The sequence below is a fragment of the Chiloscyllium punctatum genome, chromosome 1, assembly GCF_047496795.1.
Source record: "Chiloscyllium punctatum isolate Juve2018m chromosome 1, sChiPun1.3, whole genome shotgun sequence".
Lineage (NCBI taxonomy): Eukaryota > Metazoa > Chordata > Chondrichthyes > Orectolobiformes > Hemiscylliidae > Chiloscyllium > Chiloscyllium punctatum.
The window spans coordinates 43,069,063-43,096,837 of record NC_092739.1 but is presented as its reverse complement, the minus strand read 5'-3'; the positions used below and the strand labels follow the sequence as shown (position 1 = coordinate 43,096,837).

The 27,775-nt window shown below is 42.1% G+C and overlaps 1 protein-coding gene across 8 annotated transcripts in view; it reads left to right on the top strand.

Moving 5' to 3' along the window:
• The window catches only part of LOC140455186 (coiled-coil domain-containing protein 158-like), a 170,074-nt gene that overhangs the window by 29,886 nt on the left and 112,413 nt on the right, over positions 1-27,775 (top strand). For all 8 annotated transcript variants that reach the window (XR_011952850.1, XM_072550158.1, XM_072550361.1 and 5 more), the window contains 3 exons: positions 11,856-12,052; positions 17,378-17,487; positions 18,501-18,828. Coding sequence is in view for 7 of the 8 variants with exons in the window: in XM_072550158.1 (XP_072406259.1) it covers positions 11,856-12,052; positions 17,378-17,487; positions 18,501-18,828 (635 nt within the window). In the remaining variant the exon portion in view is untranslated. The remainder of the gene's footprint in view (positions 1-11,855; positions 12,053-17,377; positions 17,488-18,500; positions 18,829-27,775) is intronic.

Sequence of the window (27,775 nt, the reverse complement as noted above, 5' to 3'; positions counted from 1 at the left end):
TCCATTTAAGAGTGAGATTGCAGAGTGTTTGGAAGAGCATGGTAAAATAGGGCTGAGTCAGCACAGCTTTGTCAAAGGGAGGCCGTGCTTGACAAATCTGTTAAAAATTCTTTGAGATAACGAGCATGCTAGACAAAGGAAAACCAATGGATGTGAGCTATTTGGATTTGCAGAAGGAGTCTAACAAGGTGTTGCACAGGTGGCCTATAAATAACACCAGACCACGTTGTCAGGGGTATGGTAGTGGCATGGATAAAGAATTGGCTGATTGGCAGAAGGCAGAGAGTGGGGACAAAGATGATGTTTTTCAGGATGGCAGCTGGTGACTAGCTGAGTTCCACAAGGCATTTGCGTTGGGGCCAGAATTGTTCACGCTATACACTAATGATCTGGACAAAGGAATTGTGAGCATTATTGCTAAGTTTGTAGGTGACCCAAATTTAGATATGGGGATAGGTAGTGTTGGGAAAGCAGGGAGCTGTAGAAGAAGCTGGGGAGGTGAGCAGAGTGGGTAAAGAAGTGGCTGATGGAATACCTGTGAGAGAGAGATTATGCACTTTGCTAGGGCGAACAGAGGCTCACTAATTTCTAAACAGTGAAAGGCTCTGAATATCTGAAGCACAAAGGGACTGAGGAGTCCTAGTTCAGAATCCTCTTAAGGTTAACATGCAGGTTCACTTGGCAGTTAGGAAGGCAAATGCAATGTTAGTATTCATTTCAAGAGAGCTAGAATATAAGAGCTAAGATGTGCTGCTGAGGTTGTATAATGCTCTGGTCATACTGCATTTGGAATTTATAAGTAGTTTTGGGTCCTGTATCTATGGAAGGATGTGCTGATGTTGGAAGGGACCCAGAGGAGGTTTGCAATAATGATTCTGGAGATGACGAGTTTGTTATATGAGGGGTGTTTGAGGACTCGAGGTCTATATTCTGAGTTCAGAAGGGTGGGGGTGGGTGGGAGGAGATCTCATTGAAACCAATATAATTTTGAGAGGCCAGTAGGAGAACCTAGAACTTGAGGGCATAGCCTCCAGTGAAGGAACAACCCATTTGGAACTGACATGAGAAATTTCTTCAGCCAAAGGGTGGTGACTCTGTGGAACTCATTGCTGCAGAAGGCTGTGGAGGCCATGTTGTTGAGTGTATTTGAGAGTGAGAGAGAGAGATGTCCCTGATTGGAAAAGTGATCAAGGGTTACATGGAGAAGATAGGAGAATGGGCTTAAGAAACATGTTGGCCATGATCAAGTATTGGAGCTGACTTGATGGGCTGAATGGCCTGATTTTGCTCCTATAATATAATCTTATGTCCTGGCTACATAAAGAAAAAAATACAATGTTTCCCAATCAACAGCAAAGTTATTTCAGAAAATATTAAGTGTCGTGAGGCAATACATACTCAAGGTCACCTAGTCATTATCTCCTAATGTTTGCCTCCTGATTTTATCACCATATTATTGGTAGTTGGTTAGCTCAGTTGGCTGAACAGCTGATTTGCAATGCAAAGTTATCTCAACAGTGCGAGTTCAATTTATGCGCTGAGTGAGGTTAATGTGAGATTTAGAAGGCAGGACATTCACCTGAGATATTGGGATTATAGTGATCCTCTGGTTAAAGTCACCACTAGTCATTTCTCTCTATTGAAAGAACTATGGTGATGTGTGTTACCCATACACCCATCGTTGAGTTGCCAGAACTGGCTGCTCCCTTTTCATCATACAAGTGTTTTTATTTAACTTGAAGGTGTTCTGCCTTAAGCAGTATCTGTTAGCTGAAAACAAAGTGGCCCTAAAGTCCATCCGACCTCCCACTTTTTGAAACCTGCGTTGTTTACAACCTAACCTTGTTAAAGGAACAACTTCATCCCACTCTCTCCAACACCATTCACTGGAGAAGGGTACAGAGTTGGAAATTCTGCACCACTTAACTGGGAATCATGTGCCAATCATCATTCATCACTGGTCCACAAGTCTTCATAAAATGTATAAAATCCCAATTACATCCCCAAAACGACTAATTTGCCTGATATACTGCTATTCAAGACAGAAAAAGTAGTTCAAACAAGTTCATTAAACAAAAATAGCTTAATCGATTTATAACGGACAACTTTAACAAAAGACAGAGAGGGGGGGGGGGAAAGGTGATGGGGATGTTGACAGGGGCTGTAAGCTTCAGTTTGCAAGATCTGGATGCTTTTTCTCTCCGCTACCCTTTTAAAGCTTTTAATACCCTATCGTTCGACCAGAGGGCTGTCTTCAGGTAGCATTTCCTTAATTCGTATGACTTGTAGTAACTCTGTTTTCATTTCTCTGCCTCACTGCTTCAAAGAGTGACATTGTATTGCACAGCTCAAAAATATCATGCACTTGATCTTCAAGTTGTAAATATAATCTGATATTTAAATTATAGAGCAGTTCAGCTTCCATTTCAGTTTATTGTCCCATAAAAGGGAAAAAAAAATTGTTTTTATAATGGAGCTGTCACATACCTGGGAGAAAGTCAGAGTCATAGAGATGTACAGCATGGAAACAGACCCTTCGGTCCAACCTGTCCATGCCTACCAGATATCCCAAATCAATCTAGTCCCACCAGCCAGCACCGGGCCTATATCTCTCCAAACCCTTCCTATTCATATACCCATCCAAATGCCTCTTAAATGTTGCAATTGTACCAGCCTCCACCACATCCTCTGGCAGTTCATTCCAAACACATACCACCCTCTGCATGAAAAAGTTGCCTCTTGGGTCTCTTTTATATCTTTCCCCTCTCACCCTAAACCCAAGCCCTCCAGTTTTGGACTCCCCGACTCCAGGGAAAAGACTTTGTCTATTTACCCTATCCATGCTCCTCATAATTTTGTAAACCTCTATAAGGTCACCCCTCAGCCTCCGACGGTCCAGGGAAAACAGGCTCAGCCTGTTTAGCCTCTCCCTAATAGTCAAATCCTCCAACCCTGGCAAAATCCTTAAACCTTTTCTGAACCCTTTCAAGTTTCACAACATCTTTCCTATAGGAAGGAGACCAGAATTGCACGCAATATTCCAACAGTGGCCTGACCAATGTCCTGTACAGCTGCATCATGACCTCCCAACTCCTGTACTCAGTACTCTGACCAATAAAGGAAAGCATACCAAATGCCGCCTTCACTATCCTATCTACCTGTGACTCCACTTTCAAGGAGCTATGAACTTGCACTCCAAGGTCTCTTTGTTCAGCAACACTGCCTAGGACCTTACCATTAAGTGTATAAGTCCTGCTAAGATTTGCTTTCCCAAAATGCAGCATCTCGCATTTATCGGAATTAAACTCCATCTGCCACTTCTTAGCCCATTGGCCAATCTGGTCAAGATCCTGTTGTAATCTGAGGTAACCTTCTTCACTGTCATTTACACCTCCAATTTTGGTGTAATCTGCAAACTTACTAAAGTGTTGTAATTGTTGCTCTCTGGGTTCCTTGCGTGCTACTGTAAATCACTCCACTGATGCTATTTAATTCATTATGATGTCAGGAATAGTGTTGCTTGGTGGTGATTACAAGGTGTGCACCAAATCGGTAGCGAGCAAGGGAAACTCAAAGTTATATTTCCAGAGTGTCCGGAAAATTCCCTTGTTTAAACTGGAACATGGCAGGTCTGACAGTACTTACAATATTTAAACAGCTAACCGTTCTATGGTTTCTAAGTTTGTGTATGTCCGATGCAGAAAAACAAAAATAGAGATTTGCTTAAGAATGGGAATGAAGATCAATACCAATTTAAAACATCAGGATTAACAGGTGGAAAGCTAAAAGATCCCAAAAAAGAGTGGAGACATGAGAAGATCAATTCAAAATCAGATTAAGTTTCTTATCTATTGATTAAAATCTATTGCATTTCGACAAAAGTTTACAGAATGAGTAGGTCACTCTGAACAGATGCAAGGAAAAGAGTTCAGATGGGGAGCGAGCAAACAATTGCTGAGTTGGTGATCTCATCCATCCATGCAGCTTTCTAGAACTTTGTCTAGCAAATCTAAGACTTATAGTGACAAAGAGCTACTGAAGAATAGTTGAAAGTGCAAAGCAATCTTTACACGTCCTAAGTATAAATGTGACAATTGACATAATCACAAGAACGCTCAAACCCAGCAAGACACATCGAATGTGTGGCCTTCTGCCTGCATCAAGGAAGTACCCATCTTTCAATCAATTCTGAAAGCTATATTACAGGAAGAGTTCATTAGCAGTGAGAGTGCACAATAGCAAAGGCTGATACAGCTACAAAGAGCCACATACTGACCTAAATGGAGCATATACATTGGGTATTCTGCTAGACATGAAATTATCGATAGATCAGAATCTGATTGTGCCTTTTGAGTGTGAAGAGTAGCAAAGCCATTTCACACTGTCAGTTGCCTGGAAAATTTAAAGTGATCAGATTATGTGAAATGTTTGCAAAACCTTAAATGATCTAATCTTAAAAAAAAAAGGGTGGTTATTTGTTATTGGCTAAGATCGGCAAGGGACAAGTGCTGAAATACTATTGAGTTTCACCAAAACATAAACCGCATATAAAACAGTGTCAAATCATAATAGAAGCTACAGTGTAATTCTTTTTGCATGCAATGATTCACCAATTCCACACACAGGATCAACAAAGCTGGTGTACAACTACAATAATCCTACTAGATATAGCAGATGGTCCACATCATAGATACTGCTGTACCAGCAAGTGCAAATCTAATGGCATACCATGAACTAATGCTAGTAACAATTTATGGCATCAGTCAGACATCAGACTACAAATCAAGTTCATAAAGTTACCTATAAAGTCTATTTGTGGCTTAACTTTGAAATATTCCAAATGACTTGATAAAATTGCCAGTTGGAAGAAAGCTGTAGTGTTGTACTTGGAGAATGCAAGCTCGTCCATTGGCCCCTCATGCAATTGCAGTGATCACTAAAAAGACTTTGAAGATTCAGCTAGGTGAGATGGATGTATTAAGAGTGTACAGGAACACAACAACATCTGTTATGAAAATATGCACCTTTTGAGACTAAGTTGTGGTCCGTGATGCCTAAATGCCTAGCTCAGAACAGCTAGATCCGCGGTTTGTAGATGCAAAACTCTTCTTGACGATTGCTACCACGTATGGTTACTCGTCAAAATGTCTTGTTGAGCAGTCACGAGGCCTCACTACTTTCTGAACCTGATTTGGGCAATACTGTTTTCAGTGTTTTACCTTCAAACTATATGTTGGCCAGGATGTCATGCTTGCTCACATATATTGCAATACATCTACTATAATCCGGATTTATCTGGCTAGCCGATGATGTTGCTGTGATAGGAAAAACAAATCAAGAGCTTTATCATAATTTGCTTTTATTGAAGCATGCAGAACACTCTAGAGGATTGGTGTTCAACAGCCAGAATTGTCACAGATCAACTTTTTCTGTACTTTTTATTCCAACCTGGTCAGTGTGTACAAAAGCCAAGCAAACACCTAAAGGTGAAGCCACTGTTCAAAGATGTCTAGGCCTGTTTAATTTCACCATCCATTTCCAGTTTTTCTGAAAATTGTTGTCAGGGAGCTATTGTAGAGGTGTGCCATTCCAATGGCTTGTGAAGTACCAGAATGTCGTCAAAGCATTGAAACAGTCACTATTAGAAGTATCAGTTCTGCAATTTTACAATCATTGCAGGTAGATGCCTGACAGAAAAGCCTCAGAGTATGCACTCTACTCAAAGACAAACCAAAATCACATTTGTTGCAAATGTGCTGTCAATAGTACAGCCCAATGATTCAAATATTGATCAGAAAAAGTCTGCTTTAGTTTTTGGAATTGTGTATTTTCATGCAAAAGATTTATGATAGAGACTGACCACAAGTGGCATCATGATTACAAAGTCACTGGATGAGTAACCCAGAGCTCTGGTTAATTTCTGGTGACTTGGATATGAATCTCATTACAGTCGTTGGAGAAATTTTTAAAAATCTGGAATAAAAGGCTGACCTATTGGTGACCATGTAACGACTCTCAATTAATATAAAAACCCTTTCTGATACACGTATGTCTTTGCCTAATATTGCCGAAGTATGACCCCAGGTCCCCAACAATTTTGTTGACTCTGAACTGCGGTCTAAGTATGTCAGTCAGTTGTACCAAACTCCTTCAAAACCTAAACAAAGACATAAAACCAGATGGATGACCCAGTATCAACCCAGGCACTGTAAACCAGGCCTGACTGCAAGGACAGCTCTTATGACACCACTCCCCTACCAACATCTCAGGCTTTGTGTGAACGTTGGGAGAGCTGTCCCAGAGAGTACTCGAGCAACAGGCTAACATCATGATATCCACAAAATCATACCTTGGATAGAGATTCCCAGATGTCATCATTATCATCTTTGGTAATGTCCTGTCCCATCAGCAGGACAAACTCACCGGAGAGGTTGGAATGGGGTTTCCCTGAGAGTTTCAACATTGACATGGACCCCATGAAGTTCCATGTCATCAGGTCAAGGAAACCTCATGCTGATGAACCAATGTTGCTCCATATTAAGCACACTTGGAGGAAGCACTGAGGGTGATGAGCACAAAGTAGTCTGAGTGGAGACCAATGGTACTGTGTTATACAAGTGCTCGACTTCTGTCTTCACTTAGGAGGAACAGAATCTTGGGAGGGGGTGCTTGAGGTTCTTGAGCGGTTTGCCATAGGGAGTGAGGAAGTTATAGCATGCTTAAAAGTGGACAGATCTCCAGGTCCAGATAAGTTCTATCCCAAACTGCTGTGGGAGATGAGGGAAGAAATTACAGGGTTCTGACCCAACCTTTTATTTTGTCTCTGGTCACCAGGGGACTGGAGGACAGCTAACATGGTTTCACTTTTCGAGAAGAATAGCAGAGATAAACCAGGGAATTACAGACCAGTGAGTCTGAGTTGGGGAAACTTTTGGAGAAAATTCTGAAGGAGAGAATTAATCTCTACTTGACAAGGCAAAGTTTGATTGGATAGTTAGCATAACTTTGTCAGTGGGAGGCCATGCCTAATAAATTTGATTGTGTATTTTTTTGAGGAGATAATTAGATGTGTAGCTGAGAATAGTTTAATTAATGTCGTTCATATGGATTTCAGCCAAGCCTTTGTTCAGGTCCTACAGGGGAGACTGTCAGTGAAGGTGAAGCCATATGGGATCCAGGCTAACTTGGCAAAATGGATCAAAAATTGGCTTTGTGGTAGGAGACAGGGTGATGATAGAAACCTGTTCATGTGACTAGAGACTGGTGTCTATTAGCATACCACAGAGATCAAGGCCGTGCCCATTATTGTTTGTGATATTCATTAGACTAGACCAGCCATATAAATACTGTGGCCATGAGAGTAGGTTAGAAGCTAGGAACTTTGAAGATTAGATTACTTACAGTGTGGAAACAGGCCCTTCGGCCCAACAAGTCCACACCGCCCCGCCGAAGCGCAACCCACCCATTCCCCTACATCTACCCCTTACCTAACACTACGGGCAATTTAGCATGGCCAATTCACCTGACCTGCGTATCTTTGGACTGTGGGAGGAAACCAGAGCACCCGGAGGAAACCCACGCAGACACTGGGAGAATGTGCAAACTCCACACAGTCAGTTGCCTGAGGCGGGAATTGAACCCGGGTCTCTGGCGCTGTGAGGCAGCAGTGCTAACCACTGTGCCACCGTGCCACCCAACTTTGCTGCAACTAACTCAGCTCCTGTCTCCCCAAAGCCTGTCCACCATCTGCAAGGCACTAGTCAGCATTGTGATGGAATACTCTCTACTTGTCTGGGTGAGTGCATCTCCGACAACATTCTAGAAGCTAACACCATCCACAAGAAAGCAGACTGTTAGATTGGCACTCAGTAAGCCACCTTCAAAATTCATTCTCTCCACCATTGAGACACACAGTGGCAGTAATGTGAACCATCTGCAAGATACACTGCATAATTCATTAAGGTCCTTTTGATAGTATCTTCCAAACCTGTAACTGTACCACCTTGAAGAACAAAGGCAACAGATCACCACCTGCAGGTTCCAAGTCTCTCACTACCCTGACTTGGAACTATATCATCATTCCTTCAGTGTTGTTGTATCAAAATCCTCGAATTCGCTAACAGTGTCCCCACACCCAAAGGACTACAGCAGTGCATCATGACAGTTTACTAGCATCATCTCCTTGGTGTTTCAGAATCAACAATAAATGCTGCCCTAGCCAACCACATCCACATCCTACATATGAAAAAAAAAGATGATTTGCCAAAAACCCTTGACGACCAAATTATACTGCCAAGATTGCAGTCATTTCCAGATAAAGATCGAAGGTTATGTTTGTGAGATTAAATCCAAGCTAATAATCTGATGCTCACATCAAACGCAATGAGGTTACCTAACTTGGTCAGAACAGAAGCTATACCCTTAGTTTATAACATCAAAAGTGTTGTCCAAATTGATCTGGTACAAACATCAGCTCCAAGGTGAAATAGAAACACGACAGAAGCTATGAAAAAACATTGTTGTAGGTGGTCTGATTCAATTCAGCACATCTTTGCACACATATGCATGGATTGAGTTCAGCTTTTGGTATGAGTTAAGCTTTTCTATGGAGTATTCTTTAAAGAAAGATAGGTCAGCATACCAGCTCCTTAGCGACTTGATATTCTTCAACAACTACATCATGTACATATGGGCATAGATTGAATGAGAAGACTCCTAAAACAGGCAGTATATTGGCTAAGTATCAGCAGTAATGTTGTCATTTTGTTAAGAACTTGGAGCCATATGAAGAGCTTATGCCAAGTCAATACACAGAGCTATTGATACCACAAAGTCTTTGCCTGTCCTTGGTCTAACACTGTTTTCAATGTATTTCATGTATATCTAAATTACTACTTTATCAACATTGAATATTTTACCAAGTACACTGTCATTTGTTAATTGCACAATATGTCAAGCCTAACTATCATGTACACTCTAAGCCCTTTTTTATTTATTTGACACCTGCATTGAGGACATTCGAGGAGACGTGAGAGAAATGGATTATCAGTTGTACTGCTACTACTATTACTACTTTAGATTATTCCAGGTTCTCAATGGTCGAGCTGAATGCATGATTCACAGAATTAAAAACCTAGTACTCAAATATAGATAGGCTAAGAAAGGACTGGATATTCCAATGTTATATTTGAAAGCAACACTCAATGTAATTTTTCCATCTGCTCACGTTTGGCAGACCAATGCACACCAATTTGTCAACGCATATCTGAATTTCTCTTTTTAAAACTCAAGAACACCTTGTAAACCTGCAAGAGCGGATGACCAGCATGATGAATAGGGGAGTATAGAATGACTTAAATTACAGTGGGTCAACAAAGTCTGTTGAGAGTTCCACAGAATGTGCATGGCAACCAACCAAGGTGATAAGAATGTGTTCAGAACTGAGGTCCTTTTGAGTCCACACGCATGGTGGTGTAACTGGTGAAACAAAACCTAGAACAAATCAAGTCAGTTTCAATTTCCCATGGCCTTCCAATCCTTTTACATCATGTACCAGATCCCAGATGCAAATAGGAATGACAAACAGTATCACAATGACTGGTGACAGTTAATCAACAATACCTCTAAGCAAAGTCACCATTGGGATTTGGATATTTCAGCAGATAACCTAAACATCATAGAGACTCCAATCCATAGACTCAGTCCACCTATTTACAATAACAATTTTTTTTTGGAATGCAAAGAGATATTGTTTGTACACCTTGCTGTTAAGACAGTTCATTTTTTAGAATTCCAAGTGCTGTGTGTGTACAATCTCGTGACCCTGTGTGGCAGTTAATCTGCTTTAACCCTGCAAGCTTCACACACAAATTAGTTGATTTGCTGTGATGTTTGCTTAATAACTTCATATCGAACAGATGATTAACTGGCAGCCATATTAATAAAGCTTTTTCAATATCTGCAATGCACAGTTAAGAACTTGTCCCTTGTGTGGATGAGGGTAATGTTCATCATGGTTCAGGACAGTGGAATATGTTTGATTAATGTCCTGCCACAGGACTTAGTGATCTACTCATCTCATTGAAATACTGTAGTTCTAGTTCATACAATTTATAAAATACATGCAGCAACTGTTAGTTTCTAACAACAGTTTGAAGCCCTGTGACTTGACCATTGAGCAAAACAAAGGCTTCAAGTACCATGAGTGACTTCTGTCCACCTTTACATCTCAGTCCTTGTTTCTTGGCCAGTAGAACTTGACGTTCTATCCAAGTTACAATCTGGTTGGAGCATTATATGGGCGAATTAAGAATTTGTTGGGATCAATATTCTGCTATTATCAATAGGCTGCCAGTGTTTTGAGTGGAATGAGCTCATGGGTTGGAGGATAGATTCTGTATATTCTTTGTCCTGCTAGAACCTCAAGACTTGTTTTTGCAGTTTCTCTTCCCGTCTATTTATTGAGGGCAACATGTTTATGGCTTTGAGCAATCCACTATTTCTACTGTTGGGGAATGCAGAGTAGGCCTTCCCAAAGTTTGAAATTTTTGGGCCGTAAGCACCAAGTCATGGCTGATGATCCACAGCTCCCCTTCATTCCTGTATGTCACTGACATTTAGAAATCTGTCAAAGTCTATTTTTAATGCACACAATGACCGAGCATCCTAAGCCCTCTAGTGAGAAGAATTTCAAGTTTCACGAAAGGCTGAGTAAAATGATTTCACATTGGTTCTAAGTAGCTTTCTCCTTATTTTGTTATTATGGTTCTAGTTGCAGACTCCCCATCCATTGGAATCTTATCTGCATCTACACTGACTATACCTCTAAGTGTTTAGTCGGTTTCACTGAGATCAGTTTTCATTCTTCAAAACTCAAGAGAATTCAAGCCCAGTTACCCCAATATCTCTACATAGGTTCTCATTTCTATCTTACTTTCTCTTCTGCTGTCTGTCACTGTCTCAAATTGCTATCTCTCTGTTCCTCTTGTTCTTCTCACTACCTTTCTCTCATTCTTGTTTGTTCTCTTATTTCTGTTTGTTCGTGCTCTCACACACTCTCTCCCTCTCCTGCTTCTCAGCATAGCTATACCAGAAGCCTAACTCTCTGCTAGGAGCCTTCAGTTAACAAGAGGTTTAACCTTAGGTAAAAACAATGACTGCAGATGCTGGAAACCAGATTCTGGATTAGTGGTGCTGGAAGAGCACAGCAGTTCAGGCAGCATCCAAGGAGCTTCGAAATCGACGTTTCGGGCAAAAGCCCTTCATCAGAAATAAAGGCAGTGAGACTTTCCATGCTTCAGGCTCACTGCCTTTATTCCTGATGAAGGGCTTTTGCCCGAACCGTCGATTTCGAAGCTCCTTGGATGCTGCCTGAACTGCTGTGCTCTTCCAGCACCACTAATCCAGAAAGGTTTAACTTTGTTTAGTCAATATACCGAATTTCAAATTAACTTTGCTAGAAGCTAAAACACTCAATGTATTCACCTCTATAATGAACTCATTCTTAATCTTATCAGTTTGTTTATGTTCATGCAATTTGTTCGGATCATCATTAACTAGAAACTAAGTCCTTGACCTAAGTCCTCTACTCCAATTTCTTAAAGGAACCAGCATGCCAACAAAAAATTAAAGTTTTCTTTGTGGAAGACACAGATCTTTCAGTGGTATGGATAGATTCGACAGGAGCGTGGACTTGGCAGTTCTCTAACTTCACTTTACATTCTATGATTCTTCTTGCGATCTAAGCATAAGACTGTGCTTTGCTGTTGTTATCATTTCTAAAGAATTCTATTCTTCAATAATAAGTAATATGACCTCTATTAATTTTATTCAAGCATTTTAAATTTTTGTTTCAGGTTCTTTTACAACAAGCTTCACAAATGTGAAATCTCCTTTGCGTAGTTCAATGCTTCAGGCTTCTATCTCAAAAGCCCATCGTAACAAATCACCACAGACTACTAAATATGACCTGGATTTGGTTGTATCCAGAAAGAACCCCCTGTTCTCTGGACCGCCATGTGTGGAGAGGTCAATGGATGACTGTGCACATGAGGTAAACAATTTGTATAAGCGATCAAGTGAAATAAAATGCTTACTGAAAAGCAGTCCCTGGGTTGTGAATGGGTTCTGTTCTTAAGATCATTCGCAAGTTGATTTGTACACAAGTTGGAACACAATGCAGTACTATATAAAATAACCATTCATAAGAATATGGAAATGATCGTGCATTGGATCTTTACAATAAATATTACAGGACGAATGGGTATGAATGTTCATATTTTGGACATTAGTAAGCTGGGGATACCTTGTATTTAAAATATATATCTCATTTCAATTTCCTTCCCATTTCATGTTAGAAAGTAATACTCTTGAGCTGGCCACTAGAAGGCATCTTGTAGATTTATAAAAGATGTATATTCCTTTACTCGGTCAAAATAATGAACTCCATACAAGAAAAATTGCAATTATGGAACCTAAATCATCTTCCTTCTGTGACATTTAGATAATTGTTTCAACCTTTATTTATAATTATTACCTCAGCAATTGGTTACAGCAATCAAACTATGTCAGTAACTCAATTGTGTCATTGGTAGTTCAGTACTGCATCATATTTCAGTACTGCTTCATTTCTCCAATATCAGTATCCTGGAATTACATATTCTGTGCATTGTGGAAGCAGCATTAAATCAAATAATTCAGTATATTGAGAATGCCTTTCACCATGATCTTAAGAATCACAAACTACGAATGTGAAGTAAAATGTAACCTTAGCAACATCACCCATGTTCAGGAACCAGTCATTTTTATTCACTCATGGGATGTGGGTATCACCAGCACATTTGCTTCTGTGACCCAACTAATTATCCTTGAAAATGTGGTAATGAGTCACTTTCTTGAAATGTTTCAGTCCCTGTGATGAAGATAGTTCATTAAGTATGATATTCCAGAATTTTAAACCTCTGACGGTTAAGAAATTATAATAAATTTCCAAGTCAGTATGGTCTATAACTTGGAAAGAAACGGCACATGGCTGCTGTTCCTGTTCTAGCTAGGTTGGTGGATCTAATGGTTTAGAAGGTGTCATTGAAGGAGCCTTGGAGAGTTGCTGCAAAATAGTTTTAGATGGTATGCCCCATTAACATTTTGCACCTGTCATGGAGGCAATCACACTTCAGTTGGTATTTGGTGTCAATCAGCTGGGCCATTTTAACCTTGTTAGTTTTACTTCTTGAATAATTTCAGAGCTGCAGTCATCCAGGCAAGTAGGCAGTATTCCATTTCATCCTGATCTCTTGTAGATGGTGAAAGGCTTATGAAATGTCCGGGGGTGAGTTGGTTGCCATAGAATTCAAATCTCTGACCTGCTCCGATAGCCAGAGGCCCTCATATTCCTTAAAATAGAGAGAAATTCAGACTTAACAAAAATTGTGTTGGAACTATGACTCTGGATGTCATGCCCCAGAACCAGCTCCTTTCATTTTTGCTGGATTGGGAGGGCGGGGATGATTGGTCGGCTTGGACTTGGAGTTGGAAACAGGGTCAGCTTGTACTTTGCACATCGGTGGGTCACAGAGGCAATGTCTAAATTAAAATCGGATCTGGTTTCTACATGTGGAATTTCCAAAATACATGGTGTGGAATTTTACTTTTCAAGCCAAAGTCTAAAGCTCCTGGAGTTCTTTGGAGAAATAGGGTATCCTTTCAGAGAGTGGACCACCTTTTTGTGTGGGTCCAGCAACAACTTGGGAGTGTAGAGGTACTTTTTTTACCTGGTTAGAAGTAGACACAAGTATTTGTAAAAAGTTATTAAATTCAATTGAACTGTCAAGGGAATTCTTGAGCAAAGTGTCAGGTGGCTTCAGTCTCATGGACTTCAAATTTTTGAGAAGACTGCATGTAGTTTAATAAAATCAATCAGTGTTTGTTGTTTCACTCTGTCTGTTGATATTAACCTGAGGGCTATCATTAAAGGAATTATGCTACATGATTGATTTCACAATCTACCATTAAAATCTCTGAGGTGCCTGTCAATTCACAGGTTGACTGCTTCTAAGATCCACAAGCCTGACTACTTCGGCCGACCCATCGTCTCAGCCTGCTCCTGCCCCACCGAATTCATCTCCACCTACCTACCTCGATACTGTCCTATTCCCCCCTGGTCTAGGAACTCCCCATGTATGTTCGGAACACCACCCATGCCCTCCACCTCCTCCAAGATTTCCCTTTCCCCGGCCCCCAATGCCTCATCTTCACCATGGACATCCAGTCCCTCTACAACTCCATCCACTATGACTAGGGCCTCCAAGCCCTCTGTTTCTTCCTCTCCCACTGTCTCCACCAGTACCATTCCACTGACACTCTGATTTGTTTGGCTGAACTGGTCCTCATCCTCAACAATTTCTTCTTTGAATCCTCCCACTTCCTCCAGACGAAAGGGGTAGCCAAAGGCACCCGCATGGGCCCCAGCTATGCCTGTCTCTTTTTCGGCAACGTAGAGCAGTCTATCTTCCGGAGTTACACCGGCACCGTTCTCCACCTTTTCCTCCGCTACATTGATGACTGCATCGGCACTACCTCGTGCTCCCACAAGGAGGTTGAAAAGTTCATCAACTTTACCAACACATTCCACCCCGACCTTAAACAATCTCCATCAATGATGCCCAACTCAACACTGACATTTTCTACAAACCCACCGACTCAGACAGCTACCTGGATTACACCTCTTCCTACCCTACCTCCTGCAAAAATGCTATGCTGCATTCCCAATTCCTCCGACTACGCCACATCTGCTCCCAGGAGGACCAGTTCCAACACAGAACTACACCAGAAGGCCTCAATTTCTTCTCCCACATAGTTGAAGATGCCCTCCAACATATCTCATCCATGTCCCGTACCTCCGCCCTTGAACCCTACCCTTCCAACTGAAACAAGGACCCCCCCCCCCCCCCCCCCCCCGTCCTCACCTTCCTACCTACCAACCTCTGCAGAGATCGCATCATCCGCCAATATTTCTGTCACCTACAAATGGACCCCACCACCAGGGATATATTTCCCTCCCCACTCCTATCTGCTTTCCGCAAAGACCGTTCCATCAGTTACTACCTGATCAGTTCCATGCCCCCTAACAACCTACTCTCCCCTCCTGGCACCTTTCCCCTGCCACCGCTGGAATTGCAAAACCGGCACTCACACCTCCCCCCTCACCTCAGTCCAAGGCCCCAGAGGAGCCTTCCACATCCATCAAAATTTCACTTCCACTTCCACACGTCATTTATCGTATCCGTTGCTACCTATGTGGTGTCTTCTACTTTGGGGAGACCGGATGCCTTCTTGCTTCGGAGAACATCTCCAGGACATCCGCATTAATCAATCCCACCACCCTGTGGCCGAACATTTCAACTCCCCATCCCACTTTGCCGAGGATATGCAGGTCCTGGGTCTCCTCCATCACCATTCCCTCACCACACGACGCCTGGAGGAAGAATGCCTCTTCTTCTGCCTCAGAACACTTCAACCCCATGGCATCAATGTGGACTTCACCGGATTTCTCATTTCTCTTCCCCCCCACCAGTTCCAATCTTCCAGCTCAGCACTGTCCTCATGACCTGTTCCACTTGTCAATCTTCCTTCCCACATATCTGCTCCACCCTCCTCTCTGACCTATCACCTTTACCCCCACCTCCATCCACGTATTGCACTCTCAGCTACCTTCTCCCCAGTTCCACCTCCCTCCCATTTATCTCTCTATCCCTGAGGCTCCCAGCCTCATTCCTGATGAAGGGCTCCATCCTGAAACATCAATTTTCCTGTTCTTTGGATGCTGCCTGACCTGCTGTGCTTTTCCAGCACCACTCTAATCTTGACTCTAATCTCCAGCATCTGCAGTAGCCACTTCCACCTCCTTCAACTACTTATACAATCACTTGAAGTAAACCTATGAATATTAATGTTTGATTTGCTAAGGGGTCGTTTTCTTGAAGGGAATTAAATGTATTAATTTTATTTAATTAATGAGATTATCCACTTTTAAATAGCAACTTGTCAATAGACACTTAAAAAGTTGATCTCATTTCATCTCAGCCTGGGTCTTACATCTGCCGTGGGTGGATACTAGGGGAATTTCCATGGAGGCTGTAAGGGCAAAGGATGGTGGGTGCAGGGTGTGAATTGTCACTAGGGCTCTAAAGGGTCATAGGTTGAGTGAAGGGGTACAAATGATTCTAGTGGAGACTTCCAAACACTCTCAATCAAATTTATTGTTCTTAATTATTCTTTTACCAAAAACTTCAATGAAATAAAAGTATTTCACTCTGAAATAAAGCCTTATATGTCACTTGTCACTCTTCAGACCCTGTATGCATAAGCCATAGTCGGCAGGGCAGTTTGAGACAGTGGTTAATGAAGCATACAGTACCTTGGACTTTATTAATAAAGACATAGAGTACAAGAACAAGGCAATGCTGAAGTTATATAATACACCAGTTGGCTGAAGCAACTGTATGTCCATTCCCCAATGTCACATTTTGGAGAAAGTGCAGAAGAGGTTTACAAGGAGTTTCATTTATGAAGATGGATTTAGAAAGGTTGGTTATCCTTGGAGATGAGAAAGCTGAGTGAAGATATGACTGAAGTATTCGAAATTGTGAAAGATTGTCAATGAGTAGTTTGAGAGAAACAGTTCCCATTCATAACAGGAGAAGGAGAGGGCGCACGTTTAAAGCAGTTCGTAAAGAAGAAAAGAAAGTGACATGGGAAACAGCTTTTCTCATTCTGTGTGGGAACTGGAATGTACTTGTTAACCGTTTGATATGGTTCTACAAAAACATTGAAAAGGAGGTTAAATGGTCATTAATAAATTTGCAGAGTTGTGGGGAGAAGAGAGGAGAATGGCACTGGCTGAGTTGCTTGTTTGGAGATATGATGCAGACCTGATGGGCTGACTGGCCTCCTTCTGTACTGTAATAATTCTGTGATACTATGACTTGTATATATTTGGTGTTGATTATCATATACGACTAGCCAGCTGGTTTGCAATACAGGGTGATGCCAACAGCATGGGTTCAATTCCTACACCAGCTGAGGTTACTATGAAGGACTCTCCTTCTCACCCTTTCCCCTTGCCTGAGGTATGGTGACCCTCAGGTTAACTCACCACCAGTTGTCTCTGTCTTATGAGAGAGCAGCCCTATAGTCTGGTAGGACTGTGGCGATTTTAGGTAATAATTGTATACAAAGTAAATAAACAATGTACCAAAATGAAATTACATATGGACAATAAAATGTAATGAAAGTGAATTGAAATTCAATTGTGCTAAACTTTGAAAACTGTAGATAATTTTGTAGGCGATATCCTATCCATTTTTCTTTCTCTTTTCAGAGTCTTCAATATCATGAACAGCCAAGGTGTAATATTAGACGATCTGTGGTAGATTTGCAGTGTAAATTACAGGAATTACAAGCAGAAAGAGATAACCTGATGAATCTCAGGTATGTGAGGAAATGTGGTGAATCCAGTATTTTCATATGATACAATTATCATGTGAGTAATTTGAGCAGATTCTAGCTTACATTCCTAAAGATCAGCAGTTTGTCTTTTTTTTTTAAGAGGTGCCTTATACTTGCACAATGAATAAGCTCACTATCTTGACGGGATTGTTGAATTTGAAGTAACACAGTGATTTCTGGCTTATACAAACTGTTGTTTCTATTTTTGAAGAAATCTATCTGTTTCCACCCATTTCTCATGAAGACTATAATTACCTGTCAAGGTGTACCTTCACCTGTCTTACCCTGCCTCTCTACTATATTGTCCAATTAGTCAGGGCCAACATGGAGTGGCATTTTCCATTGAATATTGCCTTTGTACACAGGAAGTCATTACGTGTGGGAAATTTGGCTGGTTTTCACTTTTTTACCTAGCCCCCTCAGTTTCTTCTTTTTTCAAATCTACTGAGGTCAGTGGTAGAATACGGAAGCAAGCTAGCTAAAAATCAATTCATTCAATGGACCAGGGATTACAGCTGGAGGACTCCTTCTGTGTGCAAACTAGATTGTGTATTTTATTCAAAGAGACAGACATTGTTTTGAAGAAAAATTCTAGTCCACGTATTCTTCATGATTCACTTTTGTCCATCTCTGCTGAAAGCTTCCTGCATTGACATGCTGTTCCAGGGCGGAAACTATACTGACCTGTCAGATGATGTTGCTATGATGTCCGAGACAGACTACCAGATTTTGTGCATTGTTGGCACTGGCAAACGTGTTGGCTGGTATTTTCCCTTGTTTACTCTGCTTCCCTGTTCTATGTTCCCAGTTACATTTCTATTTTGATGCAAAAATTGTACTAGATTCTCCTAGATTGATTGGAAAATATTCAACTGGAGTTGTGAAAGCCAAAAATCATTTTCAATACATTGTAACAAAGTGCACATACAAGATGAGAATGAACAAAAAGTTCCAATATCAAGTGCTGAAATCTGTGAACGTGTGTTGTATTTCAGGTTTAAAGAAAGTCAGGACCAGGGAGAATTGATATGCAAGCTACACAACACAGTGCAAGACCTTGAGACAGTTAATCGAATGCAAGATGATACTGTTCGAGATGCAAACACTCAAATTGAGCAACTGAGGAAAAAGATACATATCTATGATGCTGTGCTAAACGATATCCATCAAGCACTGTTGCATTATGAGGAGCGCACTGGCAAAAAAATATATGAACACAAAAATCTCTCTTGCCTTCATGTCCAGAATATGGGCACAGTAGTGGATAAAATTCTGAGAGATGCAGATGCTGACATTTCCTACCTCAAAGGAAGACTTGGACCAGTAAGTGATTATCAGATTTCATTAGACAATAATTTCTTGTCTGCTAGTTCATCGCTGGGGGCTGTGTTACGGGATGCTTCTGGAAAAATACCAGTTGTTGTGTGGACTGTTTGCTGATGCTGTTCTGTCATTAGGGAGACCTGTCAAACATAGTGGCCTTTACCTTTGCTCCTCTGTGTCCCCCACCAAAGAAAACACCAATCTCCAGATGTGCTCTCACCTGTGCTCTGTATAAATGACATATAAATATGCCTGATGAAGGGCTTTTGCCCAAAACATCAACACTCCTGCTCCTCGGATGCTGCCTGACTTGCTGTGCTTTTCTAGCACCACACTCTCGACTCTGATCTCCAACATCTGCAGTTCTCACTTTCTCCATATAAATCTGCCTACTTTTGTATTCAATTTCCTTCACAATAAATTATATCATATTATTTCTCTAATTACTTGCTGTATCTGCATACTATTTGCAATTCTTGCACTAAGATTACGGCAGTGATGTAGGCAGCGTTCAGGCTCCTGAGTCTGGGGCTCATCTGCTCCTTTCTTCTGTCCACATTTCTTTTTTTTTGCCTTCTCTCAACTATTTTATTTTGGCTTTGTTTTACCCTTTACCACATTCTTGAAGAGCTCTGTGGCATCATCAAGTGGCATTGGTGAGGTGGGCTCAGTATGCGATCATGGCAGCAATGGTAATGGCACTAGTGCGCCATTGTGGTGTCTATGTTGACAAAGGAAAGCAGAGGTGGAGGCAGGCTGTGATGATGATGGCCCCAGAGTGGGACTCATGGCAGTGGCAACAGTTGGTCCCAGGCCCTATTGGCAAGGTGGAGGACCCGCAGAATACCAGCAATGGCAGTAGAGGAGATGATTGTATCCAAAGACTCTGGAGTCCATAACAAGAAAGAAATGTGATGATGAACACTTTTGCTCTCTTTATGGCTTTATATTCTGAGTCTTGCTTTGTTTTCCAAGTTAGAAGATGGTGCTGGAGAGTGACAACAATAATCAACACTTTTCACTGTAATTGTAAAACGTGTGATGAGAGATCAATCTAATCTAATCCAAGTCACTCTGCATTACAGAGTTCTGCAATCTCTGACCAACAGATAAAATACTTGTTAATTTTTCCTGCCAAAATGGGCTGTTCACAATTGTGACCCACAAGTTGTGACCCACTTAACAGTCAGGAAATGTCAGAGTATTTTAAAAACCTGCTGTAGCTTCTAGGTAACTATTAATCTGAATTTCCAAAGTGATACTCAATTGGCCACATCTTTGCACACCCACTTAACGTATCTATGACTTTTTGTAATCGCCTCTTTAAAATTTACTTTTTTGCCTTTGTGTCACCAGCAACTTTGGTCACCAAATATTCCTTCAAACAAGTCATTTATATAAATTGTAAACAGTTGAGATCCAGATATTGGGTGCCTGTCACACACCATGCACTACATTTTGCCCACTTGAAGAAGACCCATGTATTCATGCTATCTTCTTGTTGTTAGCCAGCCACTTGTCTTTCCATGTCAGTATGCTAATCCTACACCTACATGAGATTTTAACCTTTTCTCTGATGCTTTATTAGACATCTTGACAAAATATGATCGTGTTTGCCCATCTATTATCAGATCAGGCTGGAACACAGCATGTTCTACTGGGTTGACCTCTGCTGAAACTACCCATTACTCCAGGGAGCGGATGTTACCCCTGGCTTCTGCTTCTTTTTACCAACCTTTCTCATGCCATCTCCATTCTCATCTTCACCTGCTCAGGGAAACCACCCATTTATTGCCTCTGCTGATTTCAGCTTTTTCCAGGTCAAACTTTAATTGCAGCACAGAAAAATTGATGCATGCATATTGAATTCAAGTATCCTTCAGTTTGGCTCATATACATACACAGACAAATAGCATCAAGAAGATGCTTTTTCACTCATCCATCCTTAATGAAAGAGTTATGCTATGGTCATAATTCTGTACAACATTCCTTCTATCACTTATTTACAAATCTAATCGAACCACTCATTTCTTGTTTTAAAGAGGGCACCTCCACTCTTGACCAAAACTTTTAGAACCCTGACCTAAATGGCCCGCATCTGAGAAAAAGATTTCTCCAACAAGGGTTGATCTTGGCCTTGAGTTTCATTTGAAATTTCCATTTTGTCAGATGTGTCAGTCTGACTCTGACTGGATCTGTACTAGGTTTGGTCACAACTTGTAAGAGAGTAACTGCAGCGTAGATTGACAGTGGATGTCAGGACCGTGCAGAGATCACAGGACACCTGATTCTGAGGCAATTATCCGAGAAATTGACCATTCCGATGGGCAATATTTTGTCAAGATGTCTAATAAAGCATCAGAGAAAAGGTTAAAATCTCATGTAGGTGTAGGATTAGCATACTGACATGGAAAGACAAGTGGCTGGCTAACAACAAGAAGATAGCATGAATACATGGGTCTTCTTCAAGTGGGCAAAATGTAGTGCATGGTGTGTGACAGGCACCCAATATCTGGATCTCAACTGTTTACATAGAGCCTTGATCCTCTGAAAATGTCCCTTATGTGTGAAGAATTTGGAGAGTTGTGACCCACTTAACAGTCAGGAAATGTCAGAGTATTTTAAAAACCTGCTGTAGCTTCTAGGTAACTATTAATCTGAATCCCTGAATCACTGCTGATCCCTTCAATGACACCTTGCAATTCAGACACCCCTCAGTCGATCTCCCTCTCTCCACTGCAAGATCTGACATCTCTTTGTCACTGCTGCCCCAACGTTGGACCTCAATTTTCCAATTCCAGATGCTAACCCCACGATCTGCCCTAACGACTTATCTGTGACCTAAACCACCTCACCCACCAGGATGTACGTGCTCACCATCTGTTATCTTACCTCGATCACCTGGAACCTTGTCCCCCTACGTCCTCCAAGCAATTCCTTCTTTAGACACACTGTAAAATATAAGCATTCTACCATCTCCCAACGTACTTTTGGTAAATCCATTTTTTATCCAATGTGCTGTGTAGGTCAGCAACTTCCTGAATATTCTAACATTCAGCGAACAGGACATTCAAAGTTCATTGTTACATTCTATGTTGCTCAGAAACAAGGTTGGTTAGTTTTTAATAGCTTTGTCATCGAGAGATCGCTCAAAACCATTCAACGGTCACTGAACAACTGGTGTTTAGTCAGTTGATCAAAGTCAGTCAAAGCAGAAGGTTGCTACTTTTGGTGGTCAATTAGATTTAGGAGCAGGGGTAGATGCTCCATGCTGAAGAGATGCTACTGTAGCAGGCTTTGTGAAGTTAATGCTCAGGAACAGCCCTGGGAATGGATAGGTGCAACTAAAGGGCAGGATTAGGACTCAGGAAAGCTTTTGGAAATGTCCAGAACAAGTGGGTGCTTGGCAGAAGCCCTGGAAGGTGTTATTAAATCCGTGCATCTGAGAACTGGGTTGGGGGGGGGGACAGAAGCAGAATTGCTTGCAACTGAAAATGATTGGGGATTGGACAAAACCCGTGGGCGGCACAGTGGCACAGTGGTTAGCACTGCTGCCTCACAGCGCCAGAGACCCGGGTTCAATTCCCGCCTCAGGCGACTGACTGTGTGGAGTTTGCACATTCTCCCTGTGTCTGCGTGGGTTTCCTCCGGGTGCTCCGGTTTCCTCCCACAGTCCAAAAATGTGCAGGTTTGGTGAATTGGCCATGCTAAATTGCCCATAGTGTTAAATGTAGGGGAAGGGGTATGGGTGGGTGCGCTTCGGCGGGTCGGTGTGGACTTGTTGGGCCGAAGGGCCTGTTTCCACACTGTAAGTAATCTAATCTAGTAATCTAATCTAGTCAAATTAAGTGCTGGCAGTCTGTAAAACAGTTGGAATTATGTCCTTGGCTACATACTTGAGGGCTGTCTTGGGAATCCAATGGAACACCATCTTAGTGGGGAGAAACTGAACTGTAAGGACTTGTGAAGTTGTTGAGGCAGTCCTTAATAGATCTGCTTCCAAGGACATTCCAAGATTACATCCTTAAAAAATGGACAATTGTAATGCCTTATAAAGTTTTAAAGACATTTGATCATCCATAGTGTCACAGACCCACTCTAGGAAAAGTTGCTAAGAAATCCTTGGGATCTGTCTTGACGGCATTTGCAACTCAATGCACTCTGTGGGGTGTTTGACCACTGTTGCCCATATTTACAACATGGTCATTCAAGAAGGTATAGCAGAAGGTATGTATGTATATAGAATATTCTTTTACTATTTTAACTTTGTATAGAAAAGCTTGTTTGGTCAAAGTTGTGGAATGTTGTGGCTTTATTGGTGGTTCAGTGGTTAGCATTGCTGCCTCAGAGTGCCATGGACCGGGTTCGATTCCAGCCTTGGTTAACTTGGAGTTTGTAAATTCTCCCTGTGTCTGCGTGGGTTTTATAGAATCCTTACAATGCAGAAGCCATCCATTCGGCCCATCGTGAAGTTAAGGCTCAGGAACAGCCCTGGGAATGGATAGGTGCAACAAAGGGCAGGGTTAGGACTCAGGAAAGCTTTTGGAAATGTCCAGAACAAGTGGGCGCTTGGCAGAAGCCCTGGAAGGTGTTATTAAATCCAACCACATGAAGACAATTCCACTCAGTCCCACCTCCCTACCCCTATTCCTGTAACCCTGCATTTCCCATTGTCAATCCACCTGACCTGCACATCTTTGGACAGTGGGAGGAAACCGGAGCACCCGGAGGAAACCCATGGGGAGAATGTGCAAACTCCATACAGACAATTGCTGGAGGCTGCAATCGAACCTGGATCCCTGGCAGTGTGAGGCAGCAATGCTAACTGCTGAATCACTGTCACTGTGCCTCCTCCAGATGCTCAGATTTCTTCCCACAGTCCAAAGATATGCAGGTAGGGGATTTGGCAAGTTAAATTGCTCATAGTGTCCAGGGATGTGCAGGCTAAGTGGATTAGCTATGCTAAGTATTGGGTTACAGGAATAGGGTTGGGGGCTTGGTCTGGATGGGATCTCTTCAGACAATTGTTGCACAATTAACAGGCCGAATGGGCTCTATCTGTACAGTAGGAATTCAATATTTCTATTCTTGTTGCCTTAGCCAAGACACAGTAACTTTTTATTTACTATGTTCCCTGTGATTTTCCCACTACTGTGCTGACTCCCACAGTGCACGCACAGGAGTATTTTCTGGAACTTGAGGTCAACATGTTGGCATGTGCAGAGCCATCAAGTAGTTGCTCAGCTTACTGGACAGGTAGCCCCTGCTATCCCAAAGTACAGTGTTCCCAGGAAACCTTTCATGAGCTGAAAATGGCATAAAGCATAGGTGCAAAATTTATATGAGAAAAAGGATCGTCATTTCTTGTCAAAGCGAAAATCCTCTTTGCATTCACAAAAACATGTACTAATGTAGTTCTTTCATAAAAGGAAAATTATGTAAAGCGAATGTTTGAAAAGCGGGGGTACCTGTATCCTAAATTAATCTAGTTTCATTTGCCAGTATTTGGCCCAAATTCGTCTTGGGCGGTACAGTGGCTCAGTGGTTAGCACTGCTGCCAGGGACCCACGTTCGATTCCCGCCTCAGGCAACTGTCTGTGTGCAGTTTGCACATTCTCCCGGTGTCTGCATGGGTTTCCTCCGGGTGCTCCGGTTTCCTCCCACAATCCGAATATGTGCAGGTTAGGTGAACTGGTCATGTTAAATTGCCCATAGTGTTTTGTGCACTAGTCAGGGGTAAATATAGGGTAAGGGGGAGGGTTTGGATGGGGTACGGAGGGTTGGTGTGGACTTGTTGAGCCAAATGGCCTGCTTCCATACGGTAGAGAACCTAATCTAATCTAATCTAAACCCTTCATATTCATGTACCAATCCAGATGCCATTTAAATGTTGTAACTGTACCAGCCTCCATCACTTCCTCTGGCAGCTCATTCCATACACGCATCACCCTCTGCTTGAAAAATGTTGCCCCTTAGGTCCCTTTTAAATCTTTCCCCTCTCACCCTAAACCTACGCCCTCTAATTTTGGACACCACCTACCCTGTGAAAAAAAACCTTGACTATTCATCCTATTCATGCCCCTTATGTTCCACAAACTCCGAAAAGTCACCCCTCAGCCTCCAACTCTCCAGGGAAAATAGCCCCAGCCTATTCAGCCTCTCCCTACAGCTCAGACCCTCCGACTCTTGCCACATCCTTGTAAATCTTTACTTCATCCTTTCAAGTTTTACAACATCCTTCCTGTCGCAGGGAAACCAGAACTGAATGCAGTACTTCAACAGTGGCCCAACCAATGTCCTGTACATGACCTCCCAATTCCTAGACTGAATGCACTGACCAAGAAATGCAAGTTTACCAAATGTCTTCTTCACTACCGTCAGTCATTGGAGCAACGTATACTCAGCTGAAATGTTTTGCCACACTGCCTTGTCCAGTTCCCCAGAATAGCCTTCCTCTGGAGTTAATTGAATGGATACAATAACTTTGGTATGTGTATTTACCATAGTAATTCACTTAGCCCCTCTGAAATAAATCTGAGCTCAGGGAGTGTGGTGCAATTCTTATTATTTTAACCTTGCACTTGGTAGGATATCTATTCTGTATTCCGAGTACATTGCAGAGTTTTGAACCATTTCACATTTGTGTGCCTTCACTCAGATTCCATGCTTTGGACTTTGGAGCATGTTATTTGACCTGACATTATGGGCCTGCCTGTTTGGAGCTGAAATAAGTAGGGTATTTAAATAACATACCACACCCTGAATTCCTTGCAGAATTAAGTTCATTATCTATTGGAAAATTCCAGGGACAGAGAAAACACCAAATGGTAGTCTATGAAACTGAAATAGACCAAATGTGTATATTAATAGTTAAATAGGGCTTTTAACTCACCATCTAACTTAAGTTGCAGATAAGTATTTGCTGATTCTAATTTTGAAAAAAATCTGGCCTCCTGATGACATTGCATGACATTTACAAAGTATCAAGTGAATTATGTTCTAGTGCCTGATTTATGGCTGCTTGATAATTCCCACATATCTTGCACCACCACCTGCCAGTTATCTCAGTTACTCTGTTTGACTTAAGTGATTGTGTTCTCAGTGTCAAGTCTTTCAGTTTTTGTGCTACATTCTCCCTCAGGGCATAAGGCCATGGACAAGGCCTGCAATAATCTGGTCTCACAATTAGAGTCATAGAGATGTACAGCATGGAAACAGACCCTTCAGTCCAACCCGTCCATGCCAACCAGATATCCCAATCCAATCTAATCCCACCTGCCTGCACCTGGCCCGTATCCCTCCAAACCCTTCCTATTCACATACCCATCCAAATGCCTCTTAAATGTTGCAATTGTACCAGCCTCCACCTCATCCTCTGGCAGCTCATTCCATACACGTACCACCCTCTGCATGAAAAAGTTGTCCCTTCGGTCTCTTTTATATCTTTCCCCTCTCACCCTAAGCCTATGCCCTCCAGTTCTGGACTCCCCGACCCCAGGGAAAAGACTTTGTCTATTTATCCTATCCACGCCCCTCATAATTTTATAAACCTCTATAAGATCACCCCTCAGCCTCTAACGCTCCAGGGAAAACAGCCCCAGTCTGTTCAGCCTCTCCCTGTAGCTCAGATCCTCCAACCCTGGCAACATCCTTGTAAATCTTTTCTGAACCCTTTCAAGTTTCACAACATCTTTCCAATAGGAAGGAGACCAGAATTGCACGCAATATTCCAACAGTGGCCTAAACAATGTCCTGTACAGCCGCAACATGACCTCCCAACTCCTATACTCAATACTCTGACCAATAAAGGAAAGCATACCAAATGCCGCCTTCACTATCCTATCTACCTGTGGCTCCACTTTCAAGGAGCTATGAACCTGTACTCCACGGTCTCTTTGTTCAGCAACACTCCCTAGGACCTTACCATTAAGTGTATAAGTCCTGCTAAGATTTGCTTTCCCAAAATGCAGCACCTCGCATTTATCTGAATTAAACTCCATTTGCCACTTCTCAGCCCATTGGCCCATCTGGTCCAGGTCCTGTTGTAATCTGAGGTAACCCTCTTCACTGTCCACTACCCTGCCAATTTTGGTGTCATCTGCAAACTTACTAACTGTACCTCTTATGCTCGCATCCAAATCATTTATGTAAATGACAAAAAGTCGAGGACCCAGCACCGATCCTTGTGGCACTCCACTGGTCACAGGCCTCCAGTCTGAAAAACAACCCTCCACCACCACCCTCTGTCTTTTACCTTTGAGCCAGTTTTATATCCAAATGACTAGTTCTCCCTGTATTCCATGAGATCTAACCTTGCTAATCAGTCTCCCAAGGGGAACCTTGTCGAACGCCTTACTGAAGTCCATATAGATGACATCTACTGCTCTGCCCTCATCAATCTTCTTTGTTACTTCTTCAAAAAACTCAATCAAGTTTGTGAGACATGATTTCCCACGCAAAAAGCCATGTTGACTATCTCGAATCAGTCCTTGCCTTTCCAAGTACATGTACATCCTGTCCCTCAGGATTCCCTCCAACAACTTGCCCACCACCGAGGTCAGGCTCACCGATCTATAGTTCCCTGGCTTGTCTTTACCGCCCTTCTTAAACAGTGGCACCCCCTTAGCCAACCTCCAGTCTTCCGGCACCTCACCTGTGACTATCGATGATACAAATATCTCAGCAAGAGGCCCAGCAATCACTTCTCTTGCTTCCCACAGAGTTTTCGGGTACACCTGATCAGGTCCTGGGGAATTATCCACTTTTAACCGTTTCAAGACATCCAGCACTTATTCCTCTGTAATCTGGACATTTTGCAAGATGTCAGCATCTATTTCTCTACAGTCTATATCTTCCATATCCTTTTCCACAATAATTACTGATGCATTTGAACTTGTACATTGGTCCTATATCCTTCATTGATTTGATGTTCACTAACATCGGCGAC